The 17,458-nt window shown below is 39.6% G+C and overlaps 2 protein-coding genes across 2 annotated transcripts; both read right to left on the reverse strand.

The window, feature by feature from the left end:
* Positions 1-101: 101 nt before the first annotated feature.
* On the reverse strand, positions 102-6,057 carry LOC124461672. Its single transcript, XM_047013164.1, has 2 exons — positions 5,910-6,057; positions 102-744 (listed from the first exon to the last, which is right to left on the reverse strand). The coding sequence occupies exons 1-2, from the start codon at positions 6,055-6,057 to the stop codon at positions 140-142; spliced, it is 753 nt and encodes a 250-aa protein (XP_046869120.1). The 3' UTR covers positions 102-139.
* LOC124461673 lies at positions 3,172-4,194 on the reverse strand. Its single transcript, XM_047013165.1, has 3 exons — positions 4,032-4,194; positions 3,580-3,964; positions 3,172-3,519 (listed from the first exon to the last, which is right to left on the reverse strand). Exons 2-3 carry the CDS (start codon positions 3,822-3,824, stop codon positions 3,267-3,269), a joined length of 498 nt encoding a protein of 165 aa, XP_046869121.1. The 5' UTR covers positions 3,825-3,964; positions 4,032-4,194; the 3' UTR covers positions 3,172-3,266.
* Positions 6,058-17,458: the final 11,401 nt, after the last annotated feature.

Genomic DNA, 17,458 nt, shown 5'->3' on the forward strand with positions numbered 1-17,458 from the left:
ATTTGAATGTGTCGAGAATCTTAGGCCTTAGAAAAAAAAACTAGATATTACTAGGCTTCATAGGTATTTTGCACAGCCATTTTTTAATGATCATTTTGAAATATAATGAAATATAATAAAATATATGTTAATTTGACAATTACTCGCAAAACATGAATTTGACTACCCAGAAAAGATATCTCAACTGATAGCATCTGTTTTTAATAGTCTCAATACTGTCAGCGTCCATGTATAGATCGATCGCTTCATTAACGCATACTTTCGTAATATTATCGTTGGAGCATGGATCCAAATCGTTTCTATCGATAACAGACCATTTATATGTTTGTATACCATTATTTTGTCGTTCGAGCATATCAAAGATTTTACTTAAGCATTTTTCTACTTTGGGCACTATGACTCGAGCTGGTAAGAGATGTAGAAATTCCGTAAGGGGAACAGCTTCGTAGTTATCTTTTTTGCAGATGACACCCAGCACCCAATCTATCGTACTCTCGTCTGCTGTCGCAACGTATAGCCTTCCACTATATTCTTGAACCGGTGTTTCTTTATTGAACTTTAGGCATCTTACGTTTCTGTATCCAGCAAAGCTTTTAAAAAATTCATTCAATAGTTTGCAGAAGTCTCTGTTGTTGCAGGCGGACGCCGAGATGACAACAACAAATGGCCTGTTTTCCGGGAGAATATCAACGAATGGTGCATCATTGCTTGCTTCTTTGTCCATTGGCTGATCATCTTCCTCATCTGAACTAGAAGCACGAGATTTAATATCGCATGGACTCTCATTCTCCGCAGGTAAATCATGATTTATTATTCGTTTCTGAGCCTGTGGTTTTATACATTTTTCGATAGATTCACTGCTGGAATCTGAACTTTGTTCCAGCACTGACAAGCTGCTGCTTACCGGCGACACAGTCTCTTTGCCCTTTTCGATCACCACAAGCCGACCCACATAATTACTACCGTCATAGACTGATATAACCGGTCGACTGTCGCTATTTTCACCGTCCTGAACTCCTGGCATTTCCAATATAAGATCGGCGTCTGCGATATTTCCGTCTGTTGACCAAATGTCACATTGTCCGGCAGGAATTCCCAAACGTTTTTCAATCTTTTTTTTCAAACTAAAAATGGTTTCATAATTGGAAATGCTAAATTGCACATCCTACTTAGGCAGAAAACGGACACTTGGTTATATAAGACCATTTATTTATATCCTTACGACTACTTACTCTCTTAGATTTTTGTTTAATGATAATTATCAACATTTTTATTATAAACTTGACTGTATTGTTTCTAGTATGAACTGTGAACTACGAGCACACGATGTCGAATGATTCAAATGCTGTGCAAACAAGGCATGTCGAATTTCAGCCAAATCCCAGGCATTCTTGGATCTCAAAATTCTGGAATTGTATCTGTCGTAGATAGAAATACGAAATTGAACGACTCAAACAGTAGGCAAGTGAAAGTGAATTTGTACTATCTAAAAAATCCTAGTTGGCCTGGCATATTTTAGCATATTGAATTGAATTAGTTCTATCCGGAAGCTCAAAGTTCTTGTAATATAAATAGTTTTAATTTAAAAAAAAAGCATAAAAGAAGTCCATTCGATTTAACTTTCGGTTTCACGTTCCTTATAGTTAAAAGTAAAAAAGTAGACAAAATTTAAAAAACCTCTGTGGTTAAAAACTGTTTCTATCCAGCCATGTTACGTCAATGGAAATATCTCATATATATATTATCCCATTTAGCAATTGTATTAGGTAAATCATTGAATTAACCACCGAAGGCAAATTGAATGCAAATATCAAAGTGCTAAATACTAAACTATTGGGGCAATGGCGAAAATTCAAATTGTCTCAGTTTGAGACATTTAAAAACAATCAAGCAAATAAATAATAAATAAAAGTAATGGTCAAGTAAAACTAGAAATTCAGAATGTATATTCAATACACCAAAAATTTAATGCGTAATTTCGAAGTGGGTGTTAAGGGATAGATGTACAAACCCTAACCAAAAAGAGTTAATTGATTAATTAATTGCCACCACTGGAAAACATTAATGAGACTATGAAATTAAAAACCAATATGAAAAAATATATTGCTTGCTAATCTACTGTATCCCCAATGGGACTTCCTTTCAGTATTGTCAATATCAGTTGCAAAATAAAATGTCACTGACTACTAGACGAACTCTAAAATATATTTAAAAAAAAAAAAAAAAAAAAAAAAAAAAAAAAAAAAAAAAAAAAAAACATCATCTATTGTTGTCTGTTGTCTTCTATACTAGATTCGAACTTAAATGATTTTTTTATTTTTTGTATATTTTTTATTTTTATTATTATTATCTACTATCTACTAAAATATTTATATATGCTAGAATGCCATTTGAAAAATGCCACTCCGGTTTTGCTTGATTTCGTATTTTATATGTCAATTGCAACTTAAATAAAAAAAAAAAATATCAAAAAAAAAACAGTCGAATATGATATAGTCCATAAGGGGGGGGGGTGGGGGGCTAGGGGTCGTATATTGGTGCGAGATACAAATTGCTTGTACATGTGTGTTATTTTTTTTTTTTTTTTTTTTTTTTTTTTTTTTTTATTTACTATTTTTTAGTCGAATATTCGATCAAGAGTGCATTTATCGTTTTTTTTTGTCATGTTATTTATATTGTCCGATGACAGTATTCAGAATCTTAGGCCTTAGAAAAAAAAACTAGATATTACTAGGCTTCATAGGCATTTTGCACAGCCATTTTTTTAATGATCATTTTGAAATATAATGAAATATAATAAAATATATGTTAATTTGACAATTACTCGCAAAACATGAATTTACTACCCAGAAAAGATATCTCAACTGATAGCATCTGTTTTTAATAGTCTCAATACTGTCAGCGTCCATGTATAGATCGATCGCTTCATTAACGCATACTTTCGTAATATTATCGTTGGAGCATGGATCCAAATGTTTCTATCGATAACAGACCATTTATATGTTTGTATACCATTATTTTGTCGTTCGAGCATATCAAAGATTTTACTTAAGCATTTTTCTACTTTGGGCACTATGACTCGAGCTGGTAAGAGATGTAGAAATTCCGTAAGGGGAACAGCTTCGTATTATCTTTTTCAATACCCACATCATCGTCTTGCTGCTGCGCAACGTATAGCCTTCCACTATATTCTTGAACCGGTGTTTCTTTATTGAACTTTAGGCATCCGACGTTTCTGTATCCAGCAAAGCTTTTAAAAAATTCATTCAATAGTTTGCAGAAGTCTCTGTTGTTGCAGGCGGACGCCGAGATGACAACAACAAATGGCCTGTTTTCCGGGAGAATATCAACGAATGGTGCATCATTGCTTGCTTCTTTGTCCATTGGCTGATCATCTTCCTCATCTGAACTAGAAGCACGAGATTTAATATCGCATGGGACCATTCCGCATGCATCGAACAGGGACCTGATGATGTGTTTTCCGAGCTTTCCTCGCTCACGGTAGGGTCCACCTTATATCTAATATTCAAAAACATGCCGTATTCATCCATATTGAGTATTCCCATTTCTTACACTTACCTCTTATTCTCCGAAGGTAAATCATGATTTATTATTCGTTTCTGAGCCTGTGGTTTTATACATTTTTCGATAGATTCACTGCTGGAATCTGAACTTTGTTCCAGCACTGACAAGCTGCTGCTTACCGGCGACACAGTCTCTTTGCCCTTTTCGATCACCACAAGCCGACCCACATAATTACTACCGTCATAGACTGATATAACCGGTCGACTGTCGCTATTTTCACCGTCCTGAACTCCTGGCATTTCCAATATAAGATCGGCGTCTGCGATATTTCCGTCTGTTGACCAAATGTCACATTGTCCGGCAGGAATTCCCAAACGTTTTTCAATCTTTTTTTCAAACTAAAAATGGTTTCATAATTGGAAATGCTAAATTGCACATCCTACTTAGGCAGAAAACGGACACTTGGTTATATAAGACCATTTATTTATATCCTTACGACTACTTACTCTCTTAGATTTTTGTTTAATGATAATTATCAACATTTTTATTATAAACTTGACTGTATTGTTTCTAGTATGAACTGTGAACTACGAGCACACGATGTCGAATGATTCAAATGCTGTGCAAACAAGGCATGTCGAATTTCAGCCAAATCCCAGGCATTCTTGGATCTCAAAATTCTGGAATTGTATCTGTCGTAGATAGAAATACGAAATTGAACGACTCAAACAGTAGGCAAGTGAAAGTGAATTTGTACTATCTAAAAAATCCTAGTTGGCCTGGCATATTTTAGCATATTGAATTGAATTAGTTCTATCCGGAAGCTCAAAGTTCTTGTAATATAAATAGTTTTAATTTAAAAAAAAGCATAAAAAGAAGTCCATTCGATTTAACTTTCGGTTTCACGTTCCTTATAGTTAAAAGTAAAAAAGTAGACAAAATTTAAAAAACCTCTGTGGTTAAAAACTGTTTCTATCCAGCCATGTTACGTCAATGGAAATATCTCATATATATATTATCCCATTTAGCAATTGTATTAGGTAAATCATTGAATTAACCACCGAAGGCAAATTGAATGCAAATATCAAAGTGCTAAATACTAAACTATTGGGGCAATGGCGAAAATTCAAATTGTCTCAGTTTGAGACATTTAAAACAATCAAGCAAATAAATAATAAATAAAAGTAATGGTGAAGTAAAACTAGAAATTCAGAATGTAATATTCAATACACCAAAAATTTAATGCGTAATTTCGAAGTGGGTGTGAAGGGATAGATGTACAAACCCTAACCAAAAAGAGTTAATTGATTAATTAATTGCCACAAGTCTAGAAAACATTAATTAGACTATGAAATTAAATTCCAATATGCAAAAATATATTGCTTGCTAATCACTGTATCCCCAATGGGACTTCCTTTCAGTATTGTCAATATCAGTTGCAAAATAAAATGTCACTGACTACTAGACGAACTCTAAAATATATTGTATCTATTTTTTATTATTATTTTTATTATTATTACTACATACTAAAATTTTAGTGGGACTCGAATGCATTCGAAAAATGGGCACTCGTTTTTTGCTTTTTGTCATTGTTATTTCACCTATTGTCCAGCGGAATAGCAAAGGCAGATATTCAGATAAAATTTTGACATGTCGAGAATCTTAGGCCTTAGAAAAAAAAACTAGATATTACTAGGCTTCATAGGCATTTTGCACAGCCATTTTTTTAAAGATCATTTTGAAATATAATGAAATATAATAAAATATATGTTAATTTGACAATTACTCGCAAAACATGAATTTGACTACCCAGAAAAGATATCTCAACTGATAGCATCTGTTTTTAATAGTCTCAATACTGTCAGCGTCCATGTATAGATCGATCGCTTCATTAACGCATACTTTCGTAATATTATCGTTGGAGCATGGATCCAAATTGTTTCTATCGATAACAGACCATTTTATGTTTGTATACCATTATTTTGTCGTTCGAGCATATCAAAGATTTTACTTAAGCATTTTTCTACTTTGGGCACTATGACTCGAGTGGTAAGAGATGTAGAAATTCCGTAAGGGGAACAGCTTCGTAATTATCTTTTTTGCAGATGACACCCAGCACCCAATCCATCGTACTTCGTTTGCTGCCGCAACGTATAGCCTTCCACTATATTCTTGAACCGGTGTTTCTTTATTGAACTTTAGGCATTCGATGTTTCTGTATCCATCAAAGCTTATAGAAAATTCATTCAATAGACTGCAGAAGTCTGTGTTGTTGCAGGCGGTCGCCGAGATGACAACAACAAATGGCCTGTTTTGCGGGAGAATATCAACGTATGGTGCATCATTGCTTGCTTCTTTGTTCATTGGCTGATCATCTTCCTCATCTGAACTAGAAGCACGAGATTTAATATCGCATGGGACCATTCCGCATGCATCGAACAGGGACCCTGATGATGTGTTTTCCGAGCTTTCCTCGCTCACGGTAGGGTCCACCTTATATCTAATATTCAAAAACATGCCGTATTCAACCATATTGAGTTTTCCCATTTCTTACACTTACCTCTTATTCTCCGTAGGTAAATCATGATTCATTTTTCGTTTCTGAGCCTGTGGTTTTATACATTTTTCGATAGATTCACTGCTGGAATCTGAACTTTGTTCCAGCGCTGACATGCTGCTTACCGGCGACACAGTTTCTTTGCCCTTTTCGATCACCACAAGCCGACCCACAAAATTACTACCGTTATAGACTGATATAACCGGTCGACTGTCGTTATTTGCACCGTCCTGAACTCCTGACATTTCCAATATAAGATCGGCGTCTGCAATATTTCCGTCTGTTGACGAAATGTCACATTGTCCGGCAGAATTCCTAAACGTTTCTCTATCTTTTTTTTCAAAGTAAAAATGGTTTCATACATTGAACACTGAACTCCGCATCCTACTTAGGCAGAAAAAGGACACTTGGTTATATAAGACCATTTATTTATATCCTTACGACTACTTACTTTCTTAGATTTTTGTTTGAAGTTAATTATCAACATTATTATTATGAACGTTACAGTATTGTTTCTAGTATGAACTGTGAACTACGATCACATGACGTCGAATGATTCAAATGCTGTGCACATAGGCCATATCGAATTTTAGCCTTCCACTATATTCTTGATATTTCTCCTCGTATATCCCGAAGTCTTCGGTAGGGTCCACATAACTCTCTAGTTTGTCGTATTTGGCCAATTCGTCGCCAGACTTCACGAACTCGTTCCACGCATTGGACAAAGTTTCCAATTTGGTGTCAATTGCGAAGACGTCGGCATCCTGTGCAGGATTCTCTGCATATCCATATATGCGGGTAATGGTTGTCTTCAATCTTCCTCTGGCCTTTATGAATGTTTTCATTTCCTCCATGATGAAATACCAAGAAATTTCCACTGCTTGTGTGGACCAAAAATTTCAAGACGCGTGTTTTTCCAGAGATGTGTTCCCTCACGATCTCGTCGATTATATCGATAACAGATACCGATACAATAAGCACGCGATTGTCTATTCGATAGTAGGCCAGAACTATCGACTACTAACTTTGAGGTTAACAAATAATTGCAACCACGTTGCAACAAATTATTAAGCAATGAGTAACAAACAAACAATGCCCAACGATTCGGCTCGAAGGACCAAATTATGATGAACAATAAACCACTGTGTTTAATATCTCATAAGAACTTAACTTTATTTTTACTTCAATGTTACTGAACTGTGTCTGCGACTGCTAGAACACGTCTTGATCGTTCGTTTGCTTGCTTATTACTAAATTTTCAATTCTTACGCAACTACGTAGGACATATAGGTTTGTAAAGAGTGACAGAGACAGAGCATACCAGACTGGCGCCAGTATATTCTAGAAAACTTAAGAGAAAATACAAAAACAAAAGCATTGTGAGATGTGCAAGATCATTCATGAGTCTTTGCCTTGCTGCGTATAGCAATGTAAGTTAAATGACAATTGGTTCCTCAACAAGGCGACCAAATCATAAAAAGTTATTTTTATATAAAATAAAGTTTGATCAACTCAACTCTGTTGCATTCCCTGACGTCAGCAATATCTGACCTAGTTAACTCGGTCAGAAACCCAGGTAGTACGCACGAGTATAGATTTTGGCATTGATCAGCAATTTTTTAAACAAAGAAAAGAAACTCAAAAAATTGGTTTCACTGTCAGACAGTTATCAGTGTAAAATTCTTTTACACTATATATTGGAATATTGGAAATAAAAATAAAACTATTGTTAAAACACTAATCAAAAGGCAACTTCGATTTATTTCTTGTGCTACACTTGACCAATTTTAGGAACGAGTCGGAGCGTTCCCTGTCTTTGACAAAATAAATGAACTCCCATTGGGTCAAGTACGAGTACAGATAACCAATTACATAAGAATATAAAAGAACATGGAGGAGTTTTATAAACAGCAGACAGAACGAGGAGAGGCAATCCAGGCCTTTATTCGGAATACCAAAAAAGATTCTTTCGCCAGGAAAACGAAGCCATCTTATTTCGAGGAGAAACTTGAGCTCCTGAAATACATGTGGGAGAACTTCGAGAAAAGTCATCAGGAGTTGATGGACAAATTAAATAACGTGCCAACTGAAGATGACTACTTTGTAACGGACTATTTCAGCAAAATGAAGACGGTTGTATCTAATATAGTGGAAGATTGGAAGGACCATTTGGCAAAAATAAAGCTAGAGAGACAAGCTCGCCAACGAGAGGAAGAGCGAGTCATGATCAAACTACTGGTTCGTAAGCAAAGTGCTCTGCTGGAGTCATTGTCCAGGACATTAAGACAAATTGTGCCTGAAGATAAAATGACTTACAAATCGGTAGTCGACAAATTATGGATGCAAATTGAAGAAATCCATTATGAGATTCATCGGCTAGCTGAAAATCCAGCCGAAGCCGGATATAATATAGCTACGTTTGTGGCCGCAGAAAATACAATGCTGAAATTCTGTGTGGCACCAGCAGAATATGTAGTGATACAATCACCACCTGTATTGCAATCGATACAATAATTGCAACTACCCAAAATTCCCATTCCAAAATTTGATGGGGATTACCTGAAATGGCAACAATTTCATGACATCTTTAAAAAGGTGGTTCATGAGTCAAATGTATCCACGATAGAGAAAATGTGGTACTTAAAATCAAACCTTTCTGGAGAAGCAGAGAGATTGATACGGCACCTGGAGTTAACAGAAGCCAATTACAACACTGCTTGGTCAGTGTTGCAGGAACGTTTTAATAACAAACGAGTTCTAGTAACAGCCATACTGGCAAAGCTGTTTGATCACCCAAATGTGGGAAATGACGCAGCTTCTATAAAGAATTTGCATGATAACATTTTTGAATCATTGCAAGCCTTAAAAAATGTAGGCGTCAATATGGAATCGTCAGATGCTGTCATAATGTTTCATATGACAAGAAAATTGGATAGATTCAACCACGCACTATATGAGCAATCTCTTTCCAACACAAGGGATCTGCAGGAAGTAAAGGACTTCCTATCCTTCTTGGAACAGCGCTTCCTAACATTAGAGGCGATTGGGAAACCAAGAAACGAAAATCGCAGCATTGAAAAACCAAGTCCAAGGAAGACATGCACAACAGCATCTGGGACAAACAGTACAGCAAAGCACAAACTCTTCCAATGTGAAAAGTTCAAAATCAAATCCGCAGCAGAGCGGCTTAATTGGGTGCAGAGACACAAATTGTGTGTCAATTGCTTCAAGCCGGACCATATGGCAAAAAATTGCTCTTGGAGGGGATGCTTTAAATGTGATAAAAAACATAACACAATGTTGCATTTAGAAACAGGCAACCAAATTGCTACATCTGCTTCTGCAGCTTCTGCGTATGGAATTGGCAGAAAATACACCCTGTTGGCAACGGCCAAGGTAGTGGTAAAAGGGATCAATGAAACGAAAGGAGAATTTCGAGCACTCTTGGATAGCGGCTCTCAAGTAAATCTCGTCTCAGAGAGACTGGTAAAGAAGTTATCGTTAAAAATTAGCGAGACTCATGTGCATATAAATGGAGTGGGTGGTCAACCACAGATAAGCAAGGCGCGAGTAAGCTTGGTTGTAAGGTCAAGATACAACAAGTTCGCAATGCTAGTTGAGGCATTTGTATTGCCACACATAATAGGTGACCAACCCACAGAACAAATAACGCAGAAAGTCACATTACCAGACAACATTCAATTAGCGCACCCAACATTTGATAAACCCGGAAAAATTGATATGCTGTTGGGAGCTGATGATCACTATGCTATACTGCTACCAGAAAGAAGACGGGGCAATCGAAACCGTCCAACATTACAAAACTCGGAGTTTAGATGGATTGTTGCTGGCAGAATTAATATGTCAACGTCAGCTTCAATCACATGTATGGTAGGCATGACGAATCCAGAGGAATCACCAGAAAGATTCTGGCAGCTAGACACACTAGAGCCAATAAAAAGGTACAGGAGTCCGGAGGAAGAGTATTGTGAAAAATTCTTCCTCGATAACCTACACACGGCGGCGGACAATCGACTAATTGTAAAGCTTCCATTTGCTGAAGAGGCGTCATCTCTTGGAGAATCTCGGGAAGTAGCCATAAGAAGATTCATGTCGTTAGAGAGGCGAATGAACCCTGACATAAAAAAGGAGTATGTAAAATTTATGTCAGAATATGAACAGCTTGGACATATGAATCAAGTAATGGTAGAACAAATTCCCAAGAACCATTACTTTATACCGCATCATTGTGTACTAAAACCAGAAAGTACCACCACCAATCTAAGAGTGGTATTTGATGCCTCATGTAAAACGTCATCAGGAAAATCACTAAACGACATTTTATATCCTGGACCAGTTGTACAGAGTCAACTCTTCTCAATTCTTCTGCGGTTCACAAATATGTGTTCACGGCAGATATTGAAAAAATGTATCGCCAAGTTTGGTTAAACCCTGCCGATCAATTCAATCAGATGATTATGTGGAGAGAGGATCCAAGTCAAGAACTAAAGTTTTATCGTTTAAAAACAGTAACTTATGGAACCACGTCAGCCCCATATTTAGCGACGAAGTGTCTGGAATATTTGGCACTGAAAAACATTGAAAAATTGTCGTCTGGAGCATCAGCATTAAAAAATGACTTTTATGTTGATGATTGTCTCACAGGAGCAGACAGTTTACCAGAAGCCCTGCAAATAAGACAAGAGCTTCTAGAAATCTTGAAACCTAAGGGTTTCAACTTACGAAAATGGTGTTCAAATAGCAGTCAACTTCTAAAGGAAATTCCAAAGGAAGATACGATTGCTGACATCAATCTCGGTGACACACTGGAACAAACAAGTGTCAAAACATTGGGAATCATATGGGCACCCAAAGAAGACCAATTATGTGGAAAGGCTCAAAGACATACAAAAGGAATAACCAGACGGGTGGTGCTATCCGAAGTGGTCAATCTTTGATCCCCTAGGACTGTTCGCACCGGTAGTGGTAAGAGCGAAAATGTTTCTTCAACATGTTGAGAGGATGTACAGGCATTAAACCACATGAAAATTCCAATGCATATTTTTGATGGCAAGGTCCCCACTACAAAGGTATTGCATACATTTGTTGATGCATCAGAAAAGGCGTATGGTGCGGTAGTTTATGTCCGATCAACCATATAAAAATGGCCAAATTTCGGTCAGATTGTTGTGCGCCAAGTCGAGAGTGGCTCCTCTGGACAACAGACACTGCCCAGGCTGGAACTATGTGCAGCTGTACTTGGAGCTGAACTCACGGATAGAGTTCGACAGGATCTCCAATTCGGATCAGAAAGTGTGGAATCATTTCTCTGGTCAGACTCCAACAGTAGACTCTCGTGGATTAATTCACGGCGTCACATTTCCACACGTTTGTGGCTAATCGGTTGACAAAATACACGCAGTATCACATCCATGCAATGGCGTCATGTGTCATCAGCGCTCAACGCAGCTGATGTTCTGCCTCGAGGCATATCAGCAGTTCACCTTAGCGCACATTATGGTTGTATGGACCACTATTTTTGCATGGACCACAACGTGGCTGGCCAGCACCATTTAAGCCTACAGAGCACACGATGGATACCGCTATGAAGAAAACCAAGGTATTCAGCATGGTGACTGCCACGGCAAACAACAAGAGTGAATGGATATATACGGTAAATCACAGAAATTCGTTTTACCGGCTACAGCGAATAGTGGCGTATGTGCTACGGTTTTGTCACAAGCAGAACAGGAAACCAACGGCTCAGTTAGAGTTGGAAGAGTTGGACCAAGCACGGAGAGTGATCATTAAGCAAATTCAAGAAACAGGATTTGCATATGAATTACGGCACTTAAAGAAACGACCTGATCAACCGCTAGATCGCAAAAGCACGGTGGCAACGTTGCCACTAATACTGGATGAAGATTCAATCATACGAGTAGCAACTAGGCTACAACAAGCACCAGTATCAACGGAAAACAAGGAATCCATATCTCTTGCCGTATAATGATCCGGTGGTAAAAATGATGCTACGGAAACTTCATGAAGAAACTCATTGTGGACATGAGGCACTACGCGGAATAGCTCGGCAACAGTACCACATCATTAAGGTGAAACCGATGGTCCGGAATGTGATCCAGGGCTGCGTAGTATGCACAAGTACCGGCCGCAGTTCTTTAAACAAAGTCATGGGTGACTTACCTGAGCATCGGGTATCTCAGAATAGACCCTTTCTCAATGCCGGAGTAGACTATTGTGGACCATTCTGGATCCACCATAAGGTTGAGGAAAACGTCCCGACAAAGCCTACATTGCAGTATTTGTATGCTTTGCAACCAAGGCAGTACACTTGGAGTTGGTCGGAGACCTGTCCACCTCCTCATTTGTGGGCGCGCTTCAGCGCTTTATTGGGCGCAGAGGAAGATGCCAGACATTATACTGCGATAATGCAACAAACTTTGTTGGAGCAAACAACCAACTTAAGGAACTGACCGATACAATACACTCAGAAACGGCAGCAGGTAGTATCAAGGAATTTTGCAATCAAAAAGGAGTGCAATTTAAGTTCACCACCACGGTCTCCACATTTCGGAGGATTATGGGAAGCTGCGGTAAAGTCCGCTAAGCATTTACTGTTGAAAAAACGTATCGACAGCAAACTTAACGTTCGAACAACTGTCTACCATCATTGTCAATGTTGAAGCAGTGCTGAACTCTCGTCCGTTAACGCCAAACTCAGACGATCCCAACGACTTAACAGCTCTAACCCAGGCCACCTATTGATCGGAGAGCCCAACCAGATGCAGAGCCAATAACACAGCAGCGATCGATTCCAGAGCAATGGGAATTAGTGCAACGGCTTAAGCATACATTCTGGACACAATGGTCTCAAGAGTACCTACAAGAACTGCAGGGTACATCCAAGTGGAAAAAACCATATAACAATGTCAAAGAAGGCATGATGGTAATTCTAAAGGAGGATAATGTGCCAATTTTGCAGTGGCCAATTGGACGAATTGTTAAATATATCCAGGCCTGGATGGATACGTCCGCGTGGTAGACGTTAAAACAGCCAGAGGCACCTACAAGCGGGCTATCCATAAATTGGCCCCCTTGCTTAGAGAGACGGCGACAAAACGTAAAATCGAGGCAGATGACACAGAATCGAATTCCCAAAAAGACCCTGGTATCGAGGACAACGCAGAACCAAAAACAAAAGACGCTTATCGATCGGTCTGCCACCGTTGGCAATGACGATCTGCCTAATGCTGTTATTATTGCCTATAGCATTTGCTCAAAGAACTAATATAACTCGATTCAACCCCAAACCAGGCATATACTATGAAAGTATTGGCACAGGAAGGATGGCAACGTCTGACTGGACTATTGTGGCATTCTACGATCTCGAACCATATTGGGCCGACCTGAAGACATTTTCAGACGGAGTAGTAAAGGTTGGAGAAATATGCGTGTTAATGAAGGTTCCAGAGGCATGCACCGCAATGCAGAGGCACTTCGAGCATGTCAACTCAGAGCTACGGACAGGAAATGATCTCCTTCACATAGAAAGCAACGACGATCGCCTTAGATATAATTGGGAACATTGCGAACGGCTTATTTGGTGTGCTGGACTCAAAGTATGCAACAGAGATGTCAGGCACCATACGAAAGGTTAAATCAAATGAAGATTACTTATTGAACTTGCTGCAAAATCAGACATCTGTAATTGATTCAACGATAATATCATTAAGCGAGATGAAGCCACAATTGAAAATCAGATGAAACTAATGGAACAACAAATGAACGACATGACAAGGTCCAGGACAATGCAGTAAAGGCATTGCAATGGTATATCACGCTAACTACTCAGATGACAGTTATTGCAGGGAATTTGCAACGAATTCAAACCGAAATTTCCGAGTATTTACAGATGCCCATCATAGCAAAATAAGCCCGTTACTACTATCACCAGGCCAGCTTCGGGAACATCTGAACCAACTGAAGAGACATCTTCCGTTTGGTTTGGATTTGCCAGTTCCAGATAACGACGTCTTGCAATTATATGGCTTAATGAAGGCACAAGGCACAATCGCAAACAATCATGTGATATTTAAGGTCACATTTCCATTAGTGGCAACGCAGGCAGTGCAACTGTATAACCTGGTACCCATTCCAGCAATTGGAACTCATGGGATTGTAATCATGAACATTAAAATTCCCATCATTGCTGTCAACAAGGAACAGAATCAATACATTGGGCTCTCAAGAGCCGATTTGGAACAATGCCATCAGCTCAACAACGAGCAATATATTTGTTTTGATAAACAAACGACGTTTCGGCTAATAGCAACTGTGAGTTCCAGCTATTCAAAAACACAAAATCATCAACTTGCCAAATACAACACACAAACAGATCATTCGTGTGGTACGACATGTATCACAAAAATCAGTGGATTTTTGCCACCACTAGACCAATTGAACTCGCAGTGACCTGTGACGATAATATACAAGATGTCACTATTAAGAAGACTGGATTGTTAACTCTAGACCCGACGTGTACAGCTAGGAGTTCTGCTATACGAATAACAGGTCACCGTATAACTACGACAGACACAATGAAATTGTCATATGTCCGATTTGGCAACTTCAGCATTGGCCAACAAAAGTAGCGCCAACAACAACACAATTCACAAAGATGCAGCTAAGCTACGACGAACTAAGCAACATTCAAGGAAACTGGAAACTAAGCAAAACTGGAAATTGCCAGAAGACCCCAGCCAGCCGGCTCACCATGTTATAGTCTCCTACGTAGCGCTAACAATACCATTGGTTCTTGTGATGGTATATGGAATAAAAGATGCTCACAACCCCCAAGACACAATGGTCCAGAGCAGACAACCGTGAGGATCGTCAATCCATACCGACTCCTGCTGCAGTAAGCCCAGCCCCAGCAATTTTGCGGTCAACGTTGGATAACGTTGAACAGGTGTTCAACGGCCGGGAGTATGTTGGTGTTTAGATTATATAAAATAAGCTAACATTAAGCCAATTATAATATAGAACGAATGGAAATGTATGTCAATGTTAAGTATGTAACCCGATTATAGATATCGATGGCTCATCAGTCATAAGTAGATCTGATATGGTCAGCAGTAAACAATAAAGACCTAGTTAATCAATAAAAACGTACTTTGCTGACCTAACATATGCACTGGTGAGCTCGCTATTTTGTACTATAAAAGAAATGCATTATTCTTAGTAAGATCAGATACCAATTGTAGCTACATCGGGTGTGCATCGCTGTGTTCTTTGGCCCCATCTCTACCTTTGTAATCTCACTCCGAGGTCCACCCAATTTATGTGTTGGTTGCGACAACCTTTAGTCACTGGTTTATGTGCTAGTGCCTAGATATATATATAAATAAATAAACATTTAATAACTTCAAGAAACACTAACGTCTTTCATTGAACAAGAGGAATCGGAAAATGATCTCGAACGTAATTTTGTTCAACGGGCGGTAATCTACACTTTCTTAGGGTGTTGTCCTTTTTGCGTACAGGGACAATCGCGGCAGCGTAAGGGGAACTACTGTGTCGAATAATGCAGCTTTCAAGAGATCGTCACAAATCTCACGCACCTCGATGCGTTCGTGGTGCGACAGACGGCGGGGGCGGCAGAAAATCGGAGTTTGGCTAGTCAATTCTATTTTCATCTCATAGTTCATGGGCTTGATTAAATCTGGATCAACTTGTACATACGAAGTGGAAATAATAGACTTAAGGGCTGCGGTTTGCTCTTCCCGTAACGCGGGCTCTATATCAAAGTCTAATTCACTGACAGCAGGGAGCTCAATGGAATTTATCGCCATAAGTGCATCGTTCAATGTTTCCGAAGGTACAGCAGAAGTTTTCGGAAGGGGAGAATCAGACAACATTCGGCAGGTACAATCTCATTCCTATCACACGGCAGTATCACTCTCTTTTCCATAAATATGTCAAAGGACTTCAGAACAGCAGTAAGTTTTGGATTTATACATTCAGTCGGTTTATTCATGAGTATCAACGATTCTTTTTCATATTCTCGTTCCTTCAGTTACAGAGTCTAATATTAATTTTATACAGAAGATCTCTACCTATAATCATCGGCAGTTCGGTTGCTTGGTTCGTCAGGACTTCAAACGTATGTATTGTCTGTGTGTTGCGGAGGCGAACACTACACTGGACTTGGCCTAAGGACAGAAGTTGGCTATTTCCTAAACCACGGCAGTTCAATGTACGGGGGCTAAGACGGCAGTTGGAGGGGACTTCAGATTGACGGATAAAACTCTTTGGACTGCCCGAATCCAGGAGGGAAAACATATCTATAAATTTCCTATCTTGCACATCACAAACAAAAGCAACACTCACCAGTTGTAAATGGTCTAGTCGATCTCCCGCTTCATCAGCGGCGGCGGCAGTGATATTGGTGGCATTCCCAATTCGAGACGGGCAGTTTTTGTAGCTGTGGCCCACTATGCCACACTTGAAACATGAATTCGGAGGTCTCATTGGTTTCGGGCATTGACTCTTGTAATGCCCATCTGAGCAGATCTGGTCTCACTCGTGACGGTGCCTGACGATTTGTTTCCAGGCGCCACGGCAGTTGTTGTTGGCTGCGCCTTCACACTATTGCTTTGTCTGGAGGCAGCGGCCAGCATACGGAGGCGCTCGTAGCGTTCCAGTAGGGGCTTCAGTTCAGCCATTGTCCGAGCTGAGTACAGCATGCCGACTCGAGTAGAGTTGTCCCGCAGTCCATCAATGATCAGGTCGACCAGCTCGTTCTCCGGAATCGGAGCATTCATGGCAATCTCCTGCATCTCGATTGCGAATCTTAAACATCCCTCGCCTGCCTTGATGTGCCGGCCACGCAAGCGTGGTACACTTCCTCGATGCTACACGAGCGTCCAAATTCTCGCAAGAGGATTGCCTTCAATTCTTCGTAGCTGTGCACCGATACCGTGCGCAGCAGCACCGCGCGCCGTACCTTCCAGCATACGACGGCATGCGACCAACCGTAGGCGGTCGTTCAACTGCAGAATTTCAAATGCGTCTTCCAGATCGTTCAGCCATTTCTTCACATCGTATGCGTATCCGCTGAAATCGAGCCACCATGCTCTCAATAACACTCACGTCACAGACTTGCTGCCTCGGTGCTTGGGATTCGTCAATCCCCTGCTGCAGTTTGCGGATTTGATGCTGTAGCTGTAGCAACTCATGTTGTTTCTGTAGCGTCACCAGTTGCTCATCCAGGCTGGGGGAGGCGGAAGTGGCCGGTGTGATGGCGGCCGCGGCAGTCGATACGGAGTGCACTAAAGCGGGCATCTCTTCCATGGGTCC

This window comes from Drosophila willistoni, unplaced genomic scaffold (assembly GCF_018902025.1).
Source record: "Drosophila willistoni isolate 14030-0811.24 unplaced genomic scaffold, UCI_dwil_1.1 Seg588, whole genome shotgun sequence".
Taxonomy (NCBI): domain Eukaryota; kingdom Metazoa; phylum Arthropoda; class Insecta; order Diptera; family Drosophilidae; genus Drosophila; species Drosophila willistoni.

What these genes read in the sequence shown, in the direction of transcription:
- LOC124461673 (XM_047013165.1), bottom strand. Translation starts at nt 3,824, where the DNA reads ATGCCAGGAGTTCAGGACGGTGAAAATAGCGACAGTCGACCGGTTATA. An exon ending in TTACCTTCGGAGAATAAGAG is followed by an intron (nt 3,520 to 3,579) that starts GTAAGTGTAAGA and finishes TTTGAATATTAG; the next exon opens with ATATAAGGTGGACCCTACCG.
- LOC124461672 (XM_047013164.1), bottom strand. Translation starts at nt 6,057, where the DNA reads ATGGTTGAATACGGCATGTTTTTGAATATTAGATATAAGGTGGACCCT. An exon ending in ATCTCGTGCTTCTAGTTCAG is followed by an intron (nt 745 to 5,909) that starts ATGAGGAAGATG and finishes CTTCTAGTTCAG; the next exon opens with ATGAGGAAGATGATCAGCCA.